We start from the raw sequence: 17,500 nt of genomic DNA on the forward strand, positions 1-17,500 counted from the left end.
TAAAGCACCATTACACCTAAGACAGCCTCTGTGGATAGCTTTAAAGCACCGTTACACCTAAGACAGGCCTCTGTGGATAGCTTTAAAGCACCATTACACCTAAGACAGCCTCTGTGGATAGCTTTAAAGCACCATTACACCTAAGACAGACCTCTGTGGATAGCTTTAAAGCACCATTACACCTAAGACAGCCTCTGTGGATAGCTTTAAAGCACAGTTACACCTAAGACAGGCCTCTGTGGATAGCTTTAAAGCACCATTACACCTAAGACAGACCTCTGTGGATAGCTTTAAAGCACCGTTACACCTAAGACAGACCTCTGTGGATAGCTTTAAAGCACCATTACACCTAAGACAGCCTCTGTGGATAGCTTTAAAGCACCATTACACCTAAGACAGCCTCTGTGGATAGCTTTAAAGCACCATTACACCTAAGACAGACCTCTGTGGATAGCTTTAAAGCACCGTTACACCTAAGACAGACCTCTGTGGATAGCTTTAAAGCACCATTACACCTAAGACAGACCTCTGTGGATAGCTTTAAAGCACCGTTACACCTAAGACAGACCTCTGTGGATAGCTTTAAAGCACCGTTACACCTAAGACAGACCTCTGTGGATAGCTTTAAAGCACCATTACACCTAAGACAGACCTCTGTGGATAGCTTTAAAGCACCATTACACCTAAGACAAACCTCTGTGGATAGCTTTAAAGCACCATTACACCTAAGACAGCCTCTGTGGATAGCTTTAAAGCACCATTACACCTAAGACAGCCTCTGTGGATAGCTTTAAAGCACCGTTACACCTAAGACAGGCCTCTGTGGATAGCTTTAAAGCACCATTACACCTAAGACAGCCTCTGTGGATAGCTTTAAAGCACCATTACACCTAAGACAGACCTCTGTGGATAGCTTTAAAGCACCATTACACCTAAGACAGCCTCTGTGGATAGCTTTAAAGCACAGTTACACCTAAGACAGGCCTCTGTGGATAGCTTTAAAGCACCATTACACCTAAAACAGACCTCTGTGGATAGCTTTAAAGCACCGTTACACCTAAGACAGACCTCTGTGGATAGCTTTAAAGCACCATTACACCTAAGACAGCCTCTGTGGATAGCTTTAAAGCACCATTACACCTAAGACAGACCTCTGTGGATAGCTTTAAAGCACCATTACACCTAAGACAAACCTCTGTGGATAGCTTTAAAGCACCATTACACCTAAGACAGCCTCTGTGGATAGCTTTAAAGCACCATTACACCTAAGACAGCCTCTGTGGATAGCTTTAAAGCACCATTACACCTAAGACAGCCTCTGTGGATAGCTTTAAAGCACCGTTACACCTAAGACAGGCCTCTGTGGATAGCTTTAAAGCACCATTACACCTAAGACAGCCTCTGTGGATAGCTTTAAAGCACCATTACACCTAAGACAGACCTCTGTGGATAGCTTTAAAGCACCATTACACCTAAGACAGCCTCTGTGGATAGCTTTAAAGCACCGTTACACCTAAGACAGGCCTCTGTGGATAGCTTTAAAGCACCATTACACCTAAGACAGCCTCTGTGGATAGCTTTAAAGCACCGTTACACCTAAGACAAACCTCTGTGGATAGCTTTAAAGCACCATTACACCTAAGACAGACCTCTGTGGATAGCTTTAAAGCACCATTACACCTAAGACAGCCTCTGTGGATAGCTTTAAAGCACCATTACACCTAAGACAGCCTCTGTGGATAGCTTTAAAGCACCATTACACCTAAGACAAACCTCTGTGGATAGCTTTAAAGCACCATTACACCTAAGACAGCCTCTGTGGATAGCTTTAAAGCACCATTACACCTAAGACAGCCTCTGTGGATAGCTTTAAAGCACCATTACACCTAAGACAGGCCTGTGTATAGCTTTAAAGCACCATTACACCTAAGACAGACCTCTGTGGATAGCTTTAAAGCACCATTACACCTAAGACAAACCTCTGTGGATAGCTTTAAAGCACCATTACACCTAAGACAGCCTCTGTGGATAGCTTTAAAGCACCATTACACCTAAGACAGCCTCTGTGGATAGCTTTAAAGCACCATTACACCTAAGACAGCCTCTGTGGATAGCTTTAAAGCACCATTACACCTAAGACAGCCTCTGTGGATAGCTTTAAAGCACCATTACACCTAAGACAGGCCTGTGTATAGCTTTAAAGCACCATTACACCTAAGACAGCCTCTGTGGATAGCTTTAAAGCACCATTACACCTAAGACAGACAGCCTCTGTGGATAGCTTTAAAGCACTATTACACCTAACACAGACCTCTGTGGATAGCTTTAAAGCACCATTACAACTAAGACAGCCTCTGTGGATAGCTTTAAAGCACCATTACACCTAAGACAGACCTCTGTGGATAGCTTTAAAGCACCATTACACCTAAGACAGACCTCTGTGGATAGCTTTAAAGCACCATTACACCTAAGACAGACCTCTGTGGATAGCTTTAAAGCACCATTACACCTAAGACAGCCTCTGTGGATAGCTTTAAAGCACCATTACACCTAAGACAGCCTCTGTGGATAGCTTTAAAGCACCATTACACCTAAGACAAACCTCTGTGGATAGCTTTAAAGCACCATTACACCTAAGACAGCCTCTGTGGATAGCTTTAAAGCACCATTACACCTAAGACAGCCTCTGTGGATAGCTTTAAAGCACCATTACACCTAAGACAGGCCTGTGTATAGCTTTAAAGCACCATTACACCTAAGACAGACCTCTGTGGATAGCTTTAAAGCACCATTACACCTAAGACAAACCTCTGTGGATAGCTTTAAAGCACCATTACACCTAAGACAGCCTCTGTGGATAGCTTTAAAGCACCATTACACCTAAGACAGCCTCTGTGGATAGCTTTAAAGCACCATTACACCTAAGACAGCCTCTGTGGATAGCTTTAAAGCACCATTACACCTAAGACAGCCTCTGTGGATAGCTTTAAAGCACCATTACACCTAAGACAGGCCTGTGTATAGCTTTAAAGCACCATTACACCTAAGACAGCCTCTGTGGATAGCTTTAAAGCACCATTACACCTAAGACAGACAGCCTCTGTGGATAGCTTTAAAGCACTATTACACCTAACACAGACCTCTGTGGATAGCTTTAAAGCACCATTACAACTAAGACAGCCTCTGTGGATAGCTTTAAAGCACCATTACACCTAAGACAGACCTCTGTGGATAGCTTTAAAGCACCATTACACCTAAGACAGACCTCTGTGGATAGCTTTAAAGCACCATTACACCTAAGACAGGCAGCCTCTGTGGATAGCTTTAAAGCACCATTACACCTAAGACAGACAGCCTCTGTGGATAGCTTTAAAGCACCATTACACCTAAGACAGACAGCCTCTGTGGATAGCTTTAAAGCACCATTACACCTAAGACAGGCAGCCTCTGTGGATAGCTTTAAAGCACCATTACACCTAAGACAGCCTCTGTGGATAGCTTTAAAGCACCATTACATTTAAGCTAGACCTCTGTGGATAGCTTTAAAGCACCATTACACCTAAGACAGCCTCTGTGGATAGCTTTAAAGCACCATTACACCTAAGACAGCCTCTGTGGATAGATTTAAAGCACCATTACACCTAAGACAGGCAGCCTCTGTGGATAGCTTTAAAGCACCGTTACACTTAAGACAGACCTCTGTGGATAGCTTTAAAGCACCATTACACCTAAGACAGACCTCTGTGGATAGCTTTAAAGCACCATTACACCTAAGACAGACCTCTGTGGATAGCTTTAAAGCACCATTACACCTAAGACATACCTCTGTGGATAGCTTTAAAGCACCATTACACCTAACACAGACCTCTGTGGATAGCTTTAAAGCACCATTACACCTAAGACAGACCTCTGTGGATAGCTTTAAAGCACCATTACACTTAAGACAGACCTCTGTGGATAGCTTTAAAGCACCATTACACTTAAGACAGGCCTCTGTGGATAGCTTTAAAGCACCATTACACTTAAGACAGACCTCTGTGGATAGCTTTAAAGCACCATTACACCTACGACAGGCAGGCTCTGTGGATAGCTTTAAAGCACAGCTCAAGACCTATTTCTTCACTCTTGCTTTTAGTTGTATTCTTGCTCTGTAAAGCACCTTGAGCTGGATTTCATGTCACGAAATGTGCTATACAAATAAAGTTTATTATTATTATTATTATTTTAACTTCAACTCAGACTTTTGTGTTTCACCCCAGACAGTTTTTAAGTTGCTAGATTCAATAATTAGATATTTTCTATTCATTTTATCCGACACGCCCCCTTCCTATACAAACTCGACGGCAGTGGCTCAGGGGTAGAGTGAACTGGAAACCTCAAGGTTCCCAGTTCGATCCCGGGCTGGGGCGCTCCCCAAGTGTTAGTGTGGAAGTGTCCTTGAGCAAGACACTGAACCCCTAATTGCTCCCGATGAGCAGGTTGGTGCCTTGCATGGTTTCCTCCGCCATCGGTGTATGAATGTGTGTATGAATGTGTGTGTGAATGTGTTAATGTAATGCACAATCTATGTAAAGCACTTTGGATAAAAGCGCTATATAAATGCACCATAAATAAACTCCACTTTAACCATGTTAGATTCATTTAAAACACAGTCCTTGGCTCTGGTGACTCATCTTGTCTTTCTAATGCGTGAGTGTTTTTTCAGTCCTGATAATAAAACATTCCTGTTGGTCTGTGAGCCAGAAGGAGTTGCATCATCAGAACACAGTGTTTAGACAAACCTTTTGTTTTTCTTGGCAGAACGTTTGACATGTTCACACACACACACACACACACACACACACACACACACACACACACACACACACACACACACACACACACACACACACACACACACACACACACACACACACACACACACACACGGGCAGCACCATGTTTTGATTCACGATAACTACAATGATGCAATACTCTCCGCCTGGGCGGGTTGTCTACCCAGGGCCCGCAAACGTTGCCAGGCAGTCATAGCCACAGAATGTGTGTGTGTGTGTGTGTGTGTGCGTGTGTGTGTGTGTGTGTGTGGAACGCGTGTGCAAACGTGAACAGAGACACACACAGGGGGAGAGCGAGAGACAGGGGGAGAGAGAGGGGAGAACGACAGAGAAACAGAGAGTGAGTGTGAGTGTGAGTGTGAGTGTGAGTGTGCGTGTGCGTGTGTGTGCGTGTGCGTGTGTGTGTGTGTGTGTGTTACCTCGGCTAACGGGGGTGAGTCCCGGTGACTGGGTGTGGTTGCCGTGGGCGTGTCCGTTGTCAGGCGTGTCACTTCCTGTGCGGGGGGGTAGGGGTGGTGGGGCGTCGGCAGGGGGGAGGAGGGGCGGGGGGGAGGGGAGGGGCCTCTCACTGCCCCCCCGCTCTCTGCTGGTGCTCTCCTTACGAGGCTTCATCAGTTTAGCCAAAGCTTTAGCTCCAACCCACTGACTCCTCCTACAATATGAATATTCATGTTAATAATAATAAAGCTTTAGCCCCCGCCCACTGACTCCTCCTACAATATGAATATTCATGTCAATAATGATAAAGCTTTAGCCCCCACCCACTGACTCCTCCTACAATCTGAATATTCATGTTATGATACATATTTAGCCCCCGCCCACTGACTCTTCCTACAATATGAATATTCATGTTAATAACGATACATCTTTAGCCCCCGCCCACTGACTTCTCCTACAATATGAATATTCATGTTAATAAGGATACATCTTTAGCCCCCGCCCACTGACTCCTCCTACAATATGAATATTCATGTTAATAATAATAATAATACATCTTTAGCCCCCACCCACTAAGGGTGTCACGATACTCGATACGTACCGAAAATGTACCGAAAATTATGTTCGATACAGTGTATCGAAATCAAAAGCCGTATCGCGATTCAAGAGTTAATTTAAAATAAATACTCCCGCGCATGCGCACATCCGATTGCACGTCCGGGAGAAGCCATGCTCGAGCCGCTGTTATTGTTTTTCCGTGCATCGTGCATGCGTGCTTACGACGGGGGAGGAAAAAGACGACGACAGGACAAACCCACACACACACCACAGAGGAGTTTGGAGGAGACAGAGAGAGAGACAGCTGTAGCGTTGCATCTGTACTTTACATTTCATCAGCCACTGCTGAAGCCAGCGATGGTAATGATGATAATACACAAACGGAAGAATTGGAAAACCCTCCCGCTTCCTTTAAGTCAAAAGTCTGGCAATATTTTGGCTTCCCAGTGAATTATGAGGGCACCCGACGCGTTGTGGACAAAAAGGCTACCGTTTGTCCATTATGCTCCACACGCGTATGGCTTAGCTCAGGGGTCTTCAACGTGTTCAGCCCAAGGACCCCCTAGTTGAGAGAGAGATGAAGCAGGGACCCCCTCTATATTGTATAAAATTGTGTTTCAGATGAAACTTTTTTTGTTTACTTGGTCTGCTCTTTTTCCCCTCTACACCTATACCTCTTTGCCAAAAATAGCAGATCTACAAGCTCACAACGCCTCGCAGCGCAAGGCGTTGTGAGCTATTTTGGGCTAAAGTTCACCTCAGAAAAGGGATGGGGTTAAGGTAAAAAAAAAATCATATCACACAAAGATTTGGCGGACCCCCTGTAGTAACTCTGAGGACCCCCTAGGGGTACCGGATCCCCTGGTGAAGACCCTGGCTTAGCTTATTATTCACATTTCTTGTTTGTTAAAGCTCTTACCTGTTCAAACAATGTGAACATACTTTAAGAAGTTTAAGAACATGTGTTTTCTTTACAAATCAAGACAATAGCCTAAATTATTAATCATATAGCCCTCAAAGCTGAAAAAAAAGGACGTTTTAAAAATATATAATGATCGAAAATCGAATCGAATCGTGACCTTAAAATCTAAAGTCGAATCGTATCGTGGATTAGGCGTATCGTGACACCCCTACCACCCACTGACTCCTCCTACAATATGAATATTCATGTTAATAATAATACATCTTCACCCACTGACTCCTCCTACAATATGAATATTCATGTTAATAATAATAAAGCTTTAGCCCCAACCACTGGCTCCTCCTGTAATTATAATATAATGGCACCTCCCCTCAGCCCGTAGGAGTACATGCAATAACCAATATCACCTCCTCCTCCCCCCCCGGCTTCCCTCACACCCAACACGGGCAAATTGTATTCGCATAGACGCCCAACAAAGCCGGATGCACCATGGTGGATTCAAACCCACAACCTTTACCACTGCTCCATCCGAGCGCCTCCTTCTGGAGTCATTTTAACATCTACTCTGGCTTTTATATTTCACCTCCTTCTGGAGTCATTTTAACATCTACTCTGGCTTTTATATTTCACCTCCTTCTGGAGTCATTTTAACATCTACTCAGGCTTTTATATTTCACCTCCTTCTGGAGTCATTTTAACATCTACTCAGGCTTTTATATTTCACCTCCTTCTGGAGTCATTTTAACATCTACTCAGGCTTTTATATTTCACCTCCTTCTGGAGTCATTTTAACATCTACTCAGGCTTTTATATTTCACCTCCTTCTGGAGTCATTTTAACATCTACTCAGGCTTTTATATTTCACCTCCTTCTGGAGTCATTTTAACATCTACTCAGGCTTTTATATTTCACCTCCTTCTGGAGTCATTTTAACATCTACTCAGGCTTTTATATTTCACCTCCTTCTGGAGTCATTTTAACATCTACTCAGGCTTTTATATTTCACCTCCTTCTGGAGTCATTTTAACATCTACTCAGGCTTTTATATTTCACCTCCTTCTGGAGTCATTTTAACATCTACTCAGGCTTTTATATTTCACCTCCTTCTGGAGTCATTTTAACATCTACTCAGGCTTTTATATTTCACCTCCTTCTGGAGTAATTTTAACATCTACTGAGGCTTTTATATTTCACCTCCTTCTGGAGTCATTTTAACATCTACTCAGGCTTTTATATTTCACCTCCTTCTGGAGTCATTTTAACATCTACTCAGGCTTTTATATTTCACCTCCTTCTGGAGTCATTTTAACATCTACTCAGGCTTTTATATTTCACCTCCTTCTGGAGTCATTTTAACATCTACTCAGGCTTTTATATTTCACCTCCTTCTGGAGTCATTTTAACATCTACTCAGGCTTTTATATTTCACCTCCTTCTGGAGTCATTTTAACATCTACTCAGGCTTTTATATTTCACCTACTTCTGGAGTCATTTTAACATCTACTGAGGCTTTTATATTTCACCTCCTTCTGGAGTCATTTTAACATCTACTCAGGCTTTTATATTTCACCTCCTTCTGGAGTCATTTTAACATCTACTCAGGCTTTCACCTCCTTCTGGAGTCATTTTAACATCTACTCAGGCTTTTATATTTCACCTACTTCTGGAGTCATTTTAACATCTACTCAGGCTTTTATATTTCACCTCCTTCTGGAGTCATTTTAACATCTACTCAGGCTTTTATATTTCACCTCCATCTGGAGTCATTTTAACATCTACTCAGGCTTTTATATTTCACCTCCTTCTGGAGTCATTTTAACATCTACTCAGGCTTTTATATTTCACCTCCTTCTGGAGTCATTTTAACATCTACTCAGGCTTTTATATTTCACCTCCTTCTGGAGTCATTTTAACATCTACTCAGGCTTTTATATTTCACCTCCTTCTGGAGTCATTTTAACATCTACTCAGGCTTTTATATTTCACCTCCTTCTGGAGTCATTTTAACATCTACTCAGGCTTTTATATTTCACCTCCTTCTGGAGTCATTTTAACATCTACTCAGGCTTTTATATTTCACCTCCTTCTGGAGTCATTTTAACATCTACTCAGGCTTTTATATTTCACCTCCTTCTGGAGTCATTTTAAAATCTACTCAGGCTTTTATATTTCACCTCCTTCTGGAGTCATTTTAACATCTACTCAGGCTTTTATATTTCACCTACTTCTGGAGTCATTTTAACATCTACTGAGGCTTTTATATTTCACCTCCTTCTGGAGTCATTTTAACATCTACTCAGGCTTTTATATTTCACCTCCTTCTGGAGTCATTTTAACATCTACTCAGGCTTTCACCTCCTTCTGGAGTCATTTTAACATCTACTCAGGCTTTTATATTTCACCTACTTCTGGAGTCATTTTAACATCTACTCAGGCTTTTATATTTCACCTCCTTCTGGAGTCATTTTAACATCTACTCAGGCTTTTATATTTCACCTCCATCTGGAGTCATTTTAACATCTACTCAGGCTTTTATATTTCACCTCCTTCTGGAGTCATTTTAACATCTACTCAGGCTTTTATATTTCACCTCCTTCTGGAGTCATTTTAACATCTACTCAGGCTTTTATATTTCACCTCCTTCTGGAGTCATTTTAACATCTACTCAGGCTTTTATATTTCACCTCCTTCTGGAGTCATTTTAACATCTACTCAGGCTTTTATATTTCACCTCCTTCTGGAGTCATTTTAACATCTACTCAGGCTTTTATATTTCACCTCCATCTGGAGTCATTTTAACATCTACTCAGGCTTTTATATTTCACCTCCTTCTGGAGTCATTTTAACATCTACTCAGGCTTTTATATTTCACCTCCTTCTGGAGTCATTTTAACATCTACTCAGGCTTTTATATTTCACCTCCTTCTGGAGTCATTTTAACATCTACTCTGGCTTTTATATTTCACCTCCTTCTGGAGTCATTTTAACATCTACTCAGGCTTTTATATTTCACCTCCTTCTGGAGTCATTTTAACATCTACTCAGGCTTTTATATTTCACCTCCTTCTGGAGTCATTTTAACATCTACTCAGGCTTTCACCTCCTTCTGGAGTCATTTTAACATCTACTCAGGCTTTTATATTTCACCTCCTTCTGGAGTCATTTTAACATCTACTCAGGCTTTTATATTTCACCTCCATCTGGAGTCATTTTAACATCTACTCAGGCTTTTATATTTCACCTCCTTCTGGAGTCATTTTAACATCTACTCAGGCTTTTATATTTCACCTCCTTCTGGAGTCATTTTAACATCTACTCAGGCTTTTATATTTCACCTCCTTCTGGAGTCATTTTAACATCTACTGAGGCTTTTATATTTCACCTCCTTCTGGAGTCATTTTAACATCTACTCAGGCTTTTATATTTCACCCAGACACTTTTTAAGTTGCTTGATTCAGTATTTAGATATTTGATATTCATTTTATCAGACACGCCCCCTTCCTATATGAACACATTGAATTGTGAAAACACACACAATGTGCTCTGCTTCCTGTGACTGATATTATCCTTCTAATGAATGTTACTCATTAAAACACAGATATTATCCTTCTAATGAATGTTACTAATTAAAACACAGATATTATCCTTCTAATGAATGTTACTCATTAAAACACAGATATTATCCTTCTAATGAATGTTACTCATTAAAACACAGATATTATCCTTCTAATGAATGTTACTCATTAAAACACAGATATTATCCTTCTAATGAATGTTACTCATTAAAACACAGATATTATCCTTCTAATGAACGTTACTCATTAAAACACTGATATTATCCTTCTAATGAATGTTACTCATTAAAACACAGATATTATCCTTCTAATGAATGTTACTCATTAAAACACTGATATTATCCTTCTAATGAATGTTACTCATTAAAACACTGATATTATCCTTCTAATAACTATTAGACTCATTAAAACACTTCTGGTGACTGATATTATCCTTCTTAATGCGTGAGGGGCTGTTTCTTTTTTTATAATTACTTAATTTAATTTTTTCATAAATTGTTTTCATAAAAGGAGCTTCAAAACTTTGATGTTAGTGTCATAAACATCAGAATAAGATCAAACAGTTACTTTTTAGGCATGGGGTCGTAGAATATGATCAAATATATTATTTTAATTACTAAATAGGTGCTGTGTCAGAGAGTCAGAATATGTTAATTACTTTTTGGGGGCGGGGTCAGAGTATGTTAGGGTGGGTAGGTTTTTTGGGGCGGGGTCAGAGTATGTTAATTACTTTTTGGGGGCAGGGTCGTAGAACTTGTACTGATCCATGATCTTCTCCTCCAGTTTCTCCTTCTGACGCCTCAGAGCGTTCAGCTTATCTCTGTAATACACACACAAAGAAAATACACATCATTACTACACACAAAGAAAATACACATCATTACTACATACATAGAAAATACACAACACACTGGAAACATGCAAGCACGCACACACGTGTTATCAATTTACATATAAACACGTGTTATATAATTACATATAAACTGCCCACAAAAGTTCGGAAACTTAATTTCGAATGTCGATTATTTCTCCCCTTCAATAATACCAAAGAAATTGCCAAAGTCCCCCAATATGCTTCTGTTGGTAATCGCTCTTGTTTTAGACGACCTACCAGCACACACCTGCTGAGAGGTGTGTGTCAGTCACAGGTGTGTGACCCATGATGCAACAGGACAAGTTAAGCTGGTGTTCTGTTATGCAGAGTGACAGCATCATTATTTGGTGTCAGCCCTGGTACCATTTACTAACTTAGGACCAAGTTCTGTCAGACTGGTAAAGTCAAAGGAAGACAACAACCCAAGAAGACCAGTTCCTCACCCTCGCTTCACTGAGGAACCATAGGTTTTCTTCTAGAGATTTACAGGCAAGATTTACACAACAATACCAATGACAGATGTGAAAGTTGCAGGACCCATGTTCAGGTCCCAGTCACACACCTGTGACTGACACACACCTGTGACTGACACACACCTGTGACTGACACACACCTGTGACTGACACACACCTGTGACTGACACACACCTGTGACTGACACACACCTGTGACTGACACACACCTGCCTGCAAATGGTACCAGGGCTGACATCAAATAATGATGCTGCCACTCTGCATAACAGAACACTGTAGCTTTTAGGAAGGCCACTCGACAAGCCCAGCTGGGTTTTTTTGGCCTCTCCGGCACATCATGTTTTGATTATGATATTTTCTTTTCATATAAATGTTTTGTTTTTCCATTTTTGTTTTGTTTTTATCAAATGTCATTTTTTTTATGTGCAAATAAACTAAACTAAACTAAACACCAGCTTAACTTGTCCTGTTGCATCATGGGTCCTATCCTGAAGGGACAAACGCGGCATCTCTCCATGAGGGGGCAGTGTTGCTGCTTGGAGCATCAACACTAACTCAACAAAGTGTCAGAACCCATGTTCAGGTGTCAGTCACTCACCTGTGACTGACACCTGTCACTCACCTGTGACTGACACCTCTCAGCAGGTGTGTGACTGACAGGTCGCTCAAAACGAGCGATTACCAACAGAAGCATATTGGGGGATTTTGGCAAACATGTTTTTGAGGCGTTTAGCTGTGTTACTCACTTACTACTGTATAGTTACTCATTCCATGAAGGCCTTTGATCCTTACAAGCTGTACCTCGTTGTAAAGGTGACTAATCAACAATAAAGATGATATAAAACACAATACCAATTGGTATAATCGACCAAAGTTAAGTTTCCCAACTTTTTGTGGGCAGTTTATATATATATATATATATATATATATATATATATATATATATATATTTTTTTTTATTTATATATATATATATAATATTTATATGTATATTTTCTGTTCCCGTTAATTTAACTCTTTACTCTCCATGCTCCTCTCTAGCAGAGTGAGGTTTTATATTTACATATTTACATATATTTACATGTATATATTATATTTACATGTATATATTATATTTACATGTATATATTATATTTACATATTTACATATATTTACATGTATATATTATATTTACATGTATATATTATATTTACATATTTACATATATTTACATGTATATATTATATTTACATGTATATATTATATTTACATATTTACATATATTTACATGTATATATTATATTTACATATTTACATATATTTACATGTGGTTTAACTCTTTACTCTCCATGCTCCTCTCTAGACAAAGTGAGGTTTTATATTTACATATATGTACATGTATATTATATGTACATGTATATATTATATTTACATGTATATTTTCTGTTCCTGGTGGTTTAACTCTTTACTCTCCATGCTCCTCTCCAACAGGCTGTGGTTCTGCTGACTCAACAAACTGATCTGACTCAGTAGATGATGATTCTCCTCCTCCAAGTTCCCCTTCAACCTGCTCAACAACTACACACACACACACACACACACACACACACACACACACACACACACACACACACACACACACACACACACACACACACACACACACACACACACACACACACACACACACACACACACACACACACACACACACTTTAAGTCATCCTCATTAACCATTTCACTGGCACAGTGCTCCTTCGACATGTTGTGTATATGTACATGTATATACATGTTACGTATATGTATATACATGTTATGTATATCAAACCAGTCACACATCATACATGTTATGTATATGTATATGTATATGTTATGTATATGTATATGTATATGTATATGTATATGTATATGTTATGTATATGTATATACATGTTATGTATATCAAACCAGTCGCACATCATACATGTTATGTATATGTATATGTATATACATGTTAAGTATATGTATATGTCTATGTTATGTATATGTATATACATGTTATGTATATCAAACCAGTCTCACATCCAAAGACTATTTGTCTCAGACAGGTTTCCTAGAATAGACGTATGAGAGTAGACGTATGAGAGCAGACGTATGAGAGTAGACGTATGAGAGCAGACGTATGAGAGTAAGACGTATGAGAGCAGACGTATGAGAGTAAGACGTATGAGAGTAAGACGTATGAGAGCAGACGTATGAGAGCAGACGTATGAGAGCAGACGTATGAGAGTAAGACGTATGAGAGTAAGACGTATGAGAGTAAGACGTATGAGAGTAGACGTATGAGAGTAAGACGTATGAGAGCAGACGTATGAGAGTAAGACGTATGAGAGCAGACGTATGAGAGCAGACGTATGAGAGTAAGACGTATGAGAGTAAGACGTATGAGAGTAAGACGTATGAGAGTAAGACGTATGAGAGTAAGACGTATGAGAGCAGACGTATGAGAGTAAGACGTATGAGAGTAAGACGTATGAGAGTAAGACGTATGAGAGCAGACGTATGAGAGCAGACGTATGAGAGTAAGACGTATGAGAGTAGACGTATGAGAGTAAGACGTATGAGAGTAAGACGTATGAGAGCAGACGTATGAGAGTAAGACGTATGAGAGTAAGACGTATGAGAGTAAGACGTATGAGAGCAGACGTATGAGAGCAGACGTATGAGAGCAGACGTATGAGAGTAGACGTATGAGAGTAAGACGTATGAGAGTAAGACGTATGAGAGTAGACGTATGAGAGTAAGACGTATGAGAGTAAGACGTATGAGAGCAGACGTATGAGAATAGACGTATGAGAGTAGACGTATGAGAGCAGACGTATGAGAGTAAGACGTATGAGAGTAAGACGTATGAGAGCAGACGTATGAGAGTAGACGTATGAGAGTAGACGTATGAGAGTAAGACGTATGAGAGTAAGACGTATGAGAGTAAGACGTATGAGAGTAAGACGTATGAGAGCAGACGTATGAGAGCAGACGTATGAGAGCAGACGTATGAGAGTAGACGTATGAGAGTAGACGTATGAGAGTAAGACGTATGAGAGTAAGACGTATGAGAGCAGACGTATGAGAGCAGACGTATGAGAGTAGACGTATGAGAGTAAGACGTATGAGAGTAAGACGTATGAGAGCAGACGTATGAGAATAGACGTATGAGAGTAGACGTATGAGAGCAGACGTATGAGAGTAAGACGTATGAGAGTAAGACGTATGAGAGCAGACGTATGAGAGCAGACGTATGAGAGTAGACGTATGAGAGTAGACGTATGAGAGTAAGACGTATGAGAGTAAGACGTATGAGAGCAGACGTATGAGAATAGACGTATGAGAGTAGACGTATGAGAGCAGACGTATGAGAGTAAGACGTATGAGAGTAAGACGTATGAGAGTAAGACGTATGAGAGTAAGACGTATGAGAGCAGACGTATGAGAGCAGACGTATGAGAGTAGACGTATGAGAGTAGACGTATGAGAGTAGACGTATGAGAGTAAGACGTATGAGAGTAAGACGTATGAGAGCAAACGTATGAGAGCAGACGTATGAGAGCAGACGTATGAGAGAAGACGTATGAGAATAAGACGTATGAGAGTAAGACGTATGAGAGTAGACGTATGAGAGTAGACGTATGAGAGTAAGACGTATGAGAGTAAGACGTATGAGAGCAAACGTATGAGAGCAGACGTATGAGAGCAGACGTATGAGAGAAGACGTATGAGAATAAGACGTATGAGAGTAGACGTATGAGAGTAGACGTATGAGAGTAGACGTATGAGAGTAAGACGTATGAGAGTAAGACGTATGAGAGCAAACGTATGAGAGCAGACGTATGAGAGAAGACGTATGAGAATAAGACGTATGAGAGTAAGACGTATGAGAGTAGACGTATGAGAGTAGACGTTTGAGAGTAGAGGTATGCTATGGTCGATGCCTACACCCCTGCCCGACCACTTCGGTCTGCCACCTCGGGGCGACTGATTGCCTCGTCACTCAAGTGTCCTTCTGGCCGATCCACACGGTCACGACTTTTTTCTGTTCTGGCCCCACAGTGGTGGAATGAACTTCCCACTGATGTCAGGACAGCAGAGTCACTGCCCATCTTTCGCCGCAGGCTGAAAACCCACCTCTTCAGGAAACACTACCCTTCCTCTTTGCCTGGCCTACTTGTTGTTAACTAGTTGTACGAACGCTTGTTTTATTGTTGTATTGTTTTATTGGATCTTGTTTAGTCGATACAATTATTTGTTTTAGCTCCTGCTCATTTGACTTTGCTATTTTGTCTCATCTGTTTAAGGAAATAGGTAGCTGATATATTGCACTTTTACCTTAGCGCTAGGTATACTCTTGGTTGCTTGTTTTTGCAGAAAATGCACTTAAGACTTCTGGTGATTAGTAGTTTTCGTTCCCTACCTATGTTGAATGCACTTATTGTAAGTCGCTTTGGATAAAAGCGTCTGCTAAATGACTGTAATGTAATGTAATGTAATGTAATGTAATGTAATGTAATGTATGAGAGTAGACGTATGAGAGTAGACGTACGAGAGTAGACGTACGAGAGTAGACGTACGAGAGTAGACGTACGAGAGTAGACACACACAGACTGGACGGACGGACGGACGGACGTACGAGAGTAGACACACACAGACTGGACGGACGGACGTATGAGAGTAGACACACACAGACTGGACGGACGGACGTATGAGAGTAGACACACACAGACTGGACGGACGGACGGACGGACGGACGGACGGACGGACGGACGGACGGACGGACGGACGGACGGACGTATGAGAGTAGACACACACAGACTGGACTGACGGACGGACAGACGGACAGACGGACAGACCTCACAGTGGTTGTCTAGTTTAGTCATGGTCAGATCCAGTGATTGGTGTTGCTCCACTAGCGAATCATATTGCGCCATCCAACGACTTGCTTCCTGCTGGGCGGAGCTTAACGATTCTTTCAGTTCATTGGTTCTCTGTTGGAGCCCCTCCCACTGTTCGGATAGCTGGGATCTGCTGTCAGTCAACCTAGGGGGAGGAGTCAAAATGTATGTGATGTAATAACCATGTGGTTATTATCGTTTTATGTCACTAGAAAATGTTTTATGTCACTAGAAAACATTGTATGTCACTAGAAAACATTTTATGTCACTAGAAAATGTTTTATGTCACTAGAAAACGTTTAACTCTCACTGGCAGACTTATTTCTGGCCGCGTTTGCCTACTGCCAGCGATTTTTTGATTTTCTTACCTTTTTCAACTAGTCACAGAATATTTATCTCCATTATGATCAAATCTTCGGATCACGATATCTTGGGTTCTGAACATTTTTGTTAAATTATTTTTAACGTTTTTATTTTATTTTATTTTTTTAAAACTCGTGATAACTCGTTCTTGGCAGCCAGAGAGTTAATGTCACTATACAATGTTTTATGTCACTATAAAATGTTTTATGTCACTAAAAAACGTTTAAGGTAATTTAATGTAACTAGAATTGTTTTAATGTCAGTAGAAAAGGTTTTGTCACTAGAAAATATGCTGGCGTGCAGACAGCGTTGCGCTCTGCCACCAATCTGTGTGTGTGTGTGTGTGTGTGTGTGTGTGTGTGTGTGTGTGTGTGTGTGTACCTGTCCATCTCTGTCTTCAGTTGCAGGTTTTCTTGTTGCAGAAGGCGGTTCTTCTGAACCTCCAGGTTTAGCTCCTCCCTCTCCTTCTGACCACGCCCCTCTTGCTCCTCCCACTTCTCTTTCTGCTGCAACAGAGTGCAGTACCTAGAGAGACAGACAGGTAGAGACAGAGAGATA

The 17,500-nt window shown here is 40.9% G+C and overlaps 1 protein-coding gene across 3 annotated transcripts in view; it reads right to left on the bottom strand.

Moving 5' to 3' along the window:
• ccdc88c (coiled-coil domain containing 88C) overlaps window positions 1-17,500 on the bottom strand; it is a 113,582-nt gene that overhangs the window by 18,402 nt on the left and 77,680 nt on the right. For all 3 annotated transcript variants that reach the window (XR_013932170.1, XM_080414858.1, XM_080414857.1), the window contains exons 23-27: window positions 17,324-17,467; window positions 16,538-16,724; window positions 13,087-13,232; window positions 11,059-11,148; window positions 5,255-5,487 (exon numbers count right to left, since the gene is read on the bottom strand). Coding sequence is in view for 2 of the 3 variants with exons in the window: in XM_080414858.1 (XP_080270984.1) it covers window positions 5,255-5,487; window positions 11,059-11,148; window positions 13,087-13,232; window positions 16,538-16,724; window positions 17,324-17,467 (800 nt within the window). In the remaining variant the exon portion in view is untranslated. The remainder of the gene's footprint in view (window positions 1-5,254; window positions 5,488-11,058; window positions 11,149-13,086; window positions 13,233-16,537; window positions 16,725-17,323; window positions 17,468-17,500) is intronic.

Source organism: Gymnoscopelus braueri (assembly GCF_963280865.1).
Source record: "Gymnoscopelus braueri genome assembly, chromosome: 19".
Classification (NCBI taxonomy): domain Eukaryota; kingdom Metazoa; phylum Chordata; class Actinopteri; order Myctophiformes; family Myctophidae; genus Gymnoscopelus; species Gymnoscopelus braueri.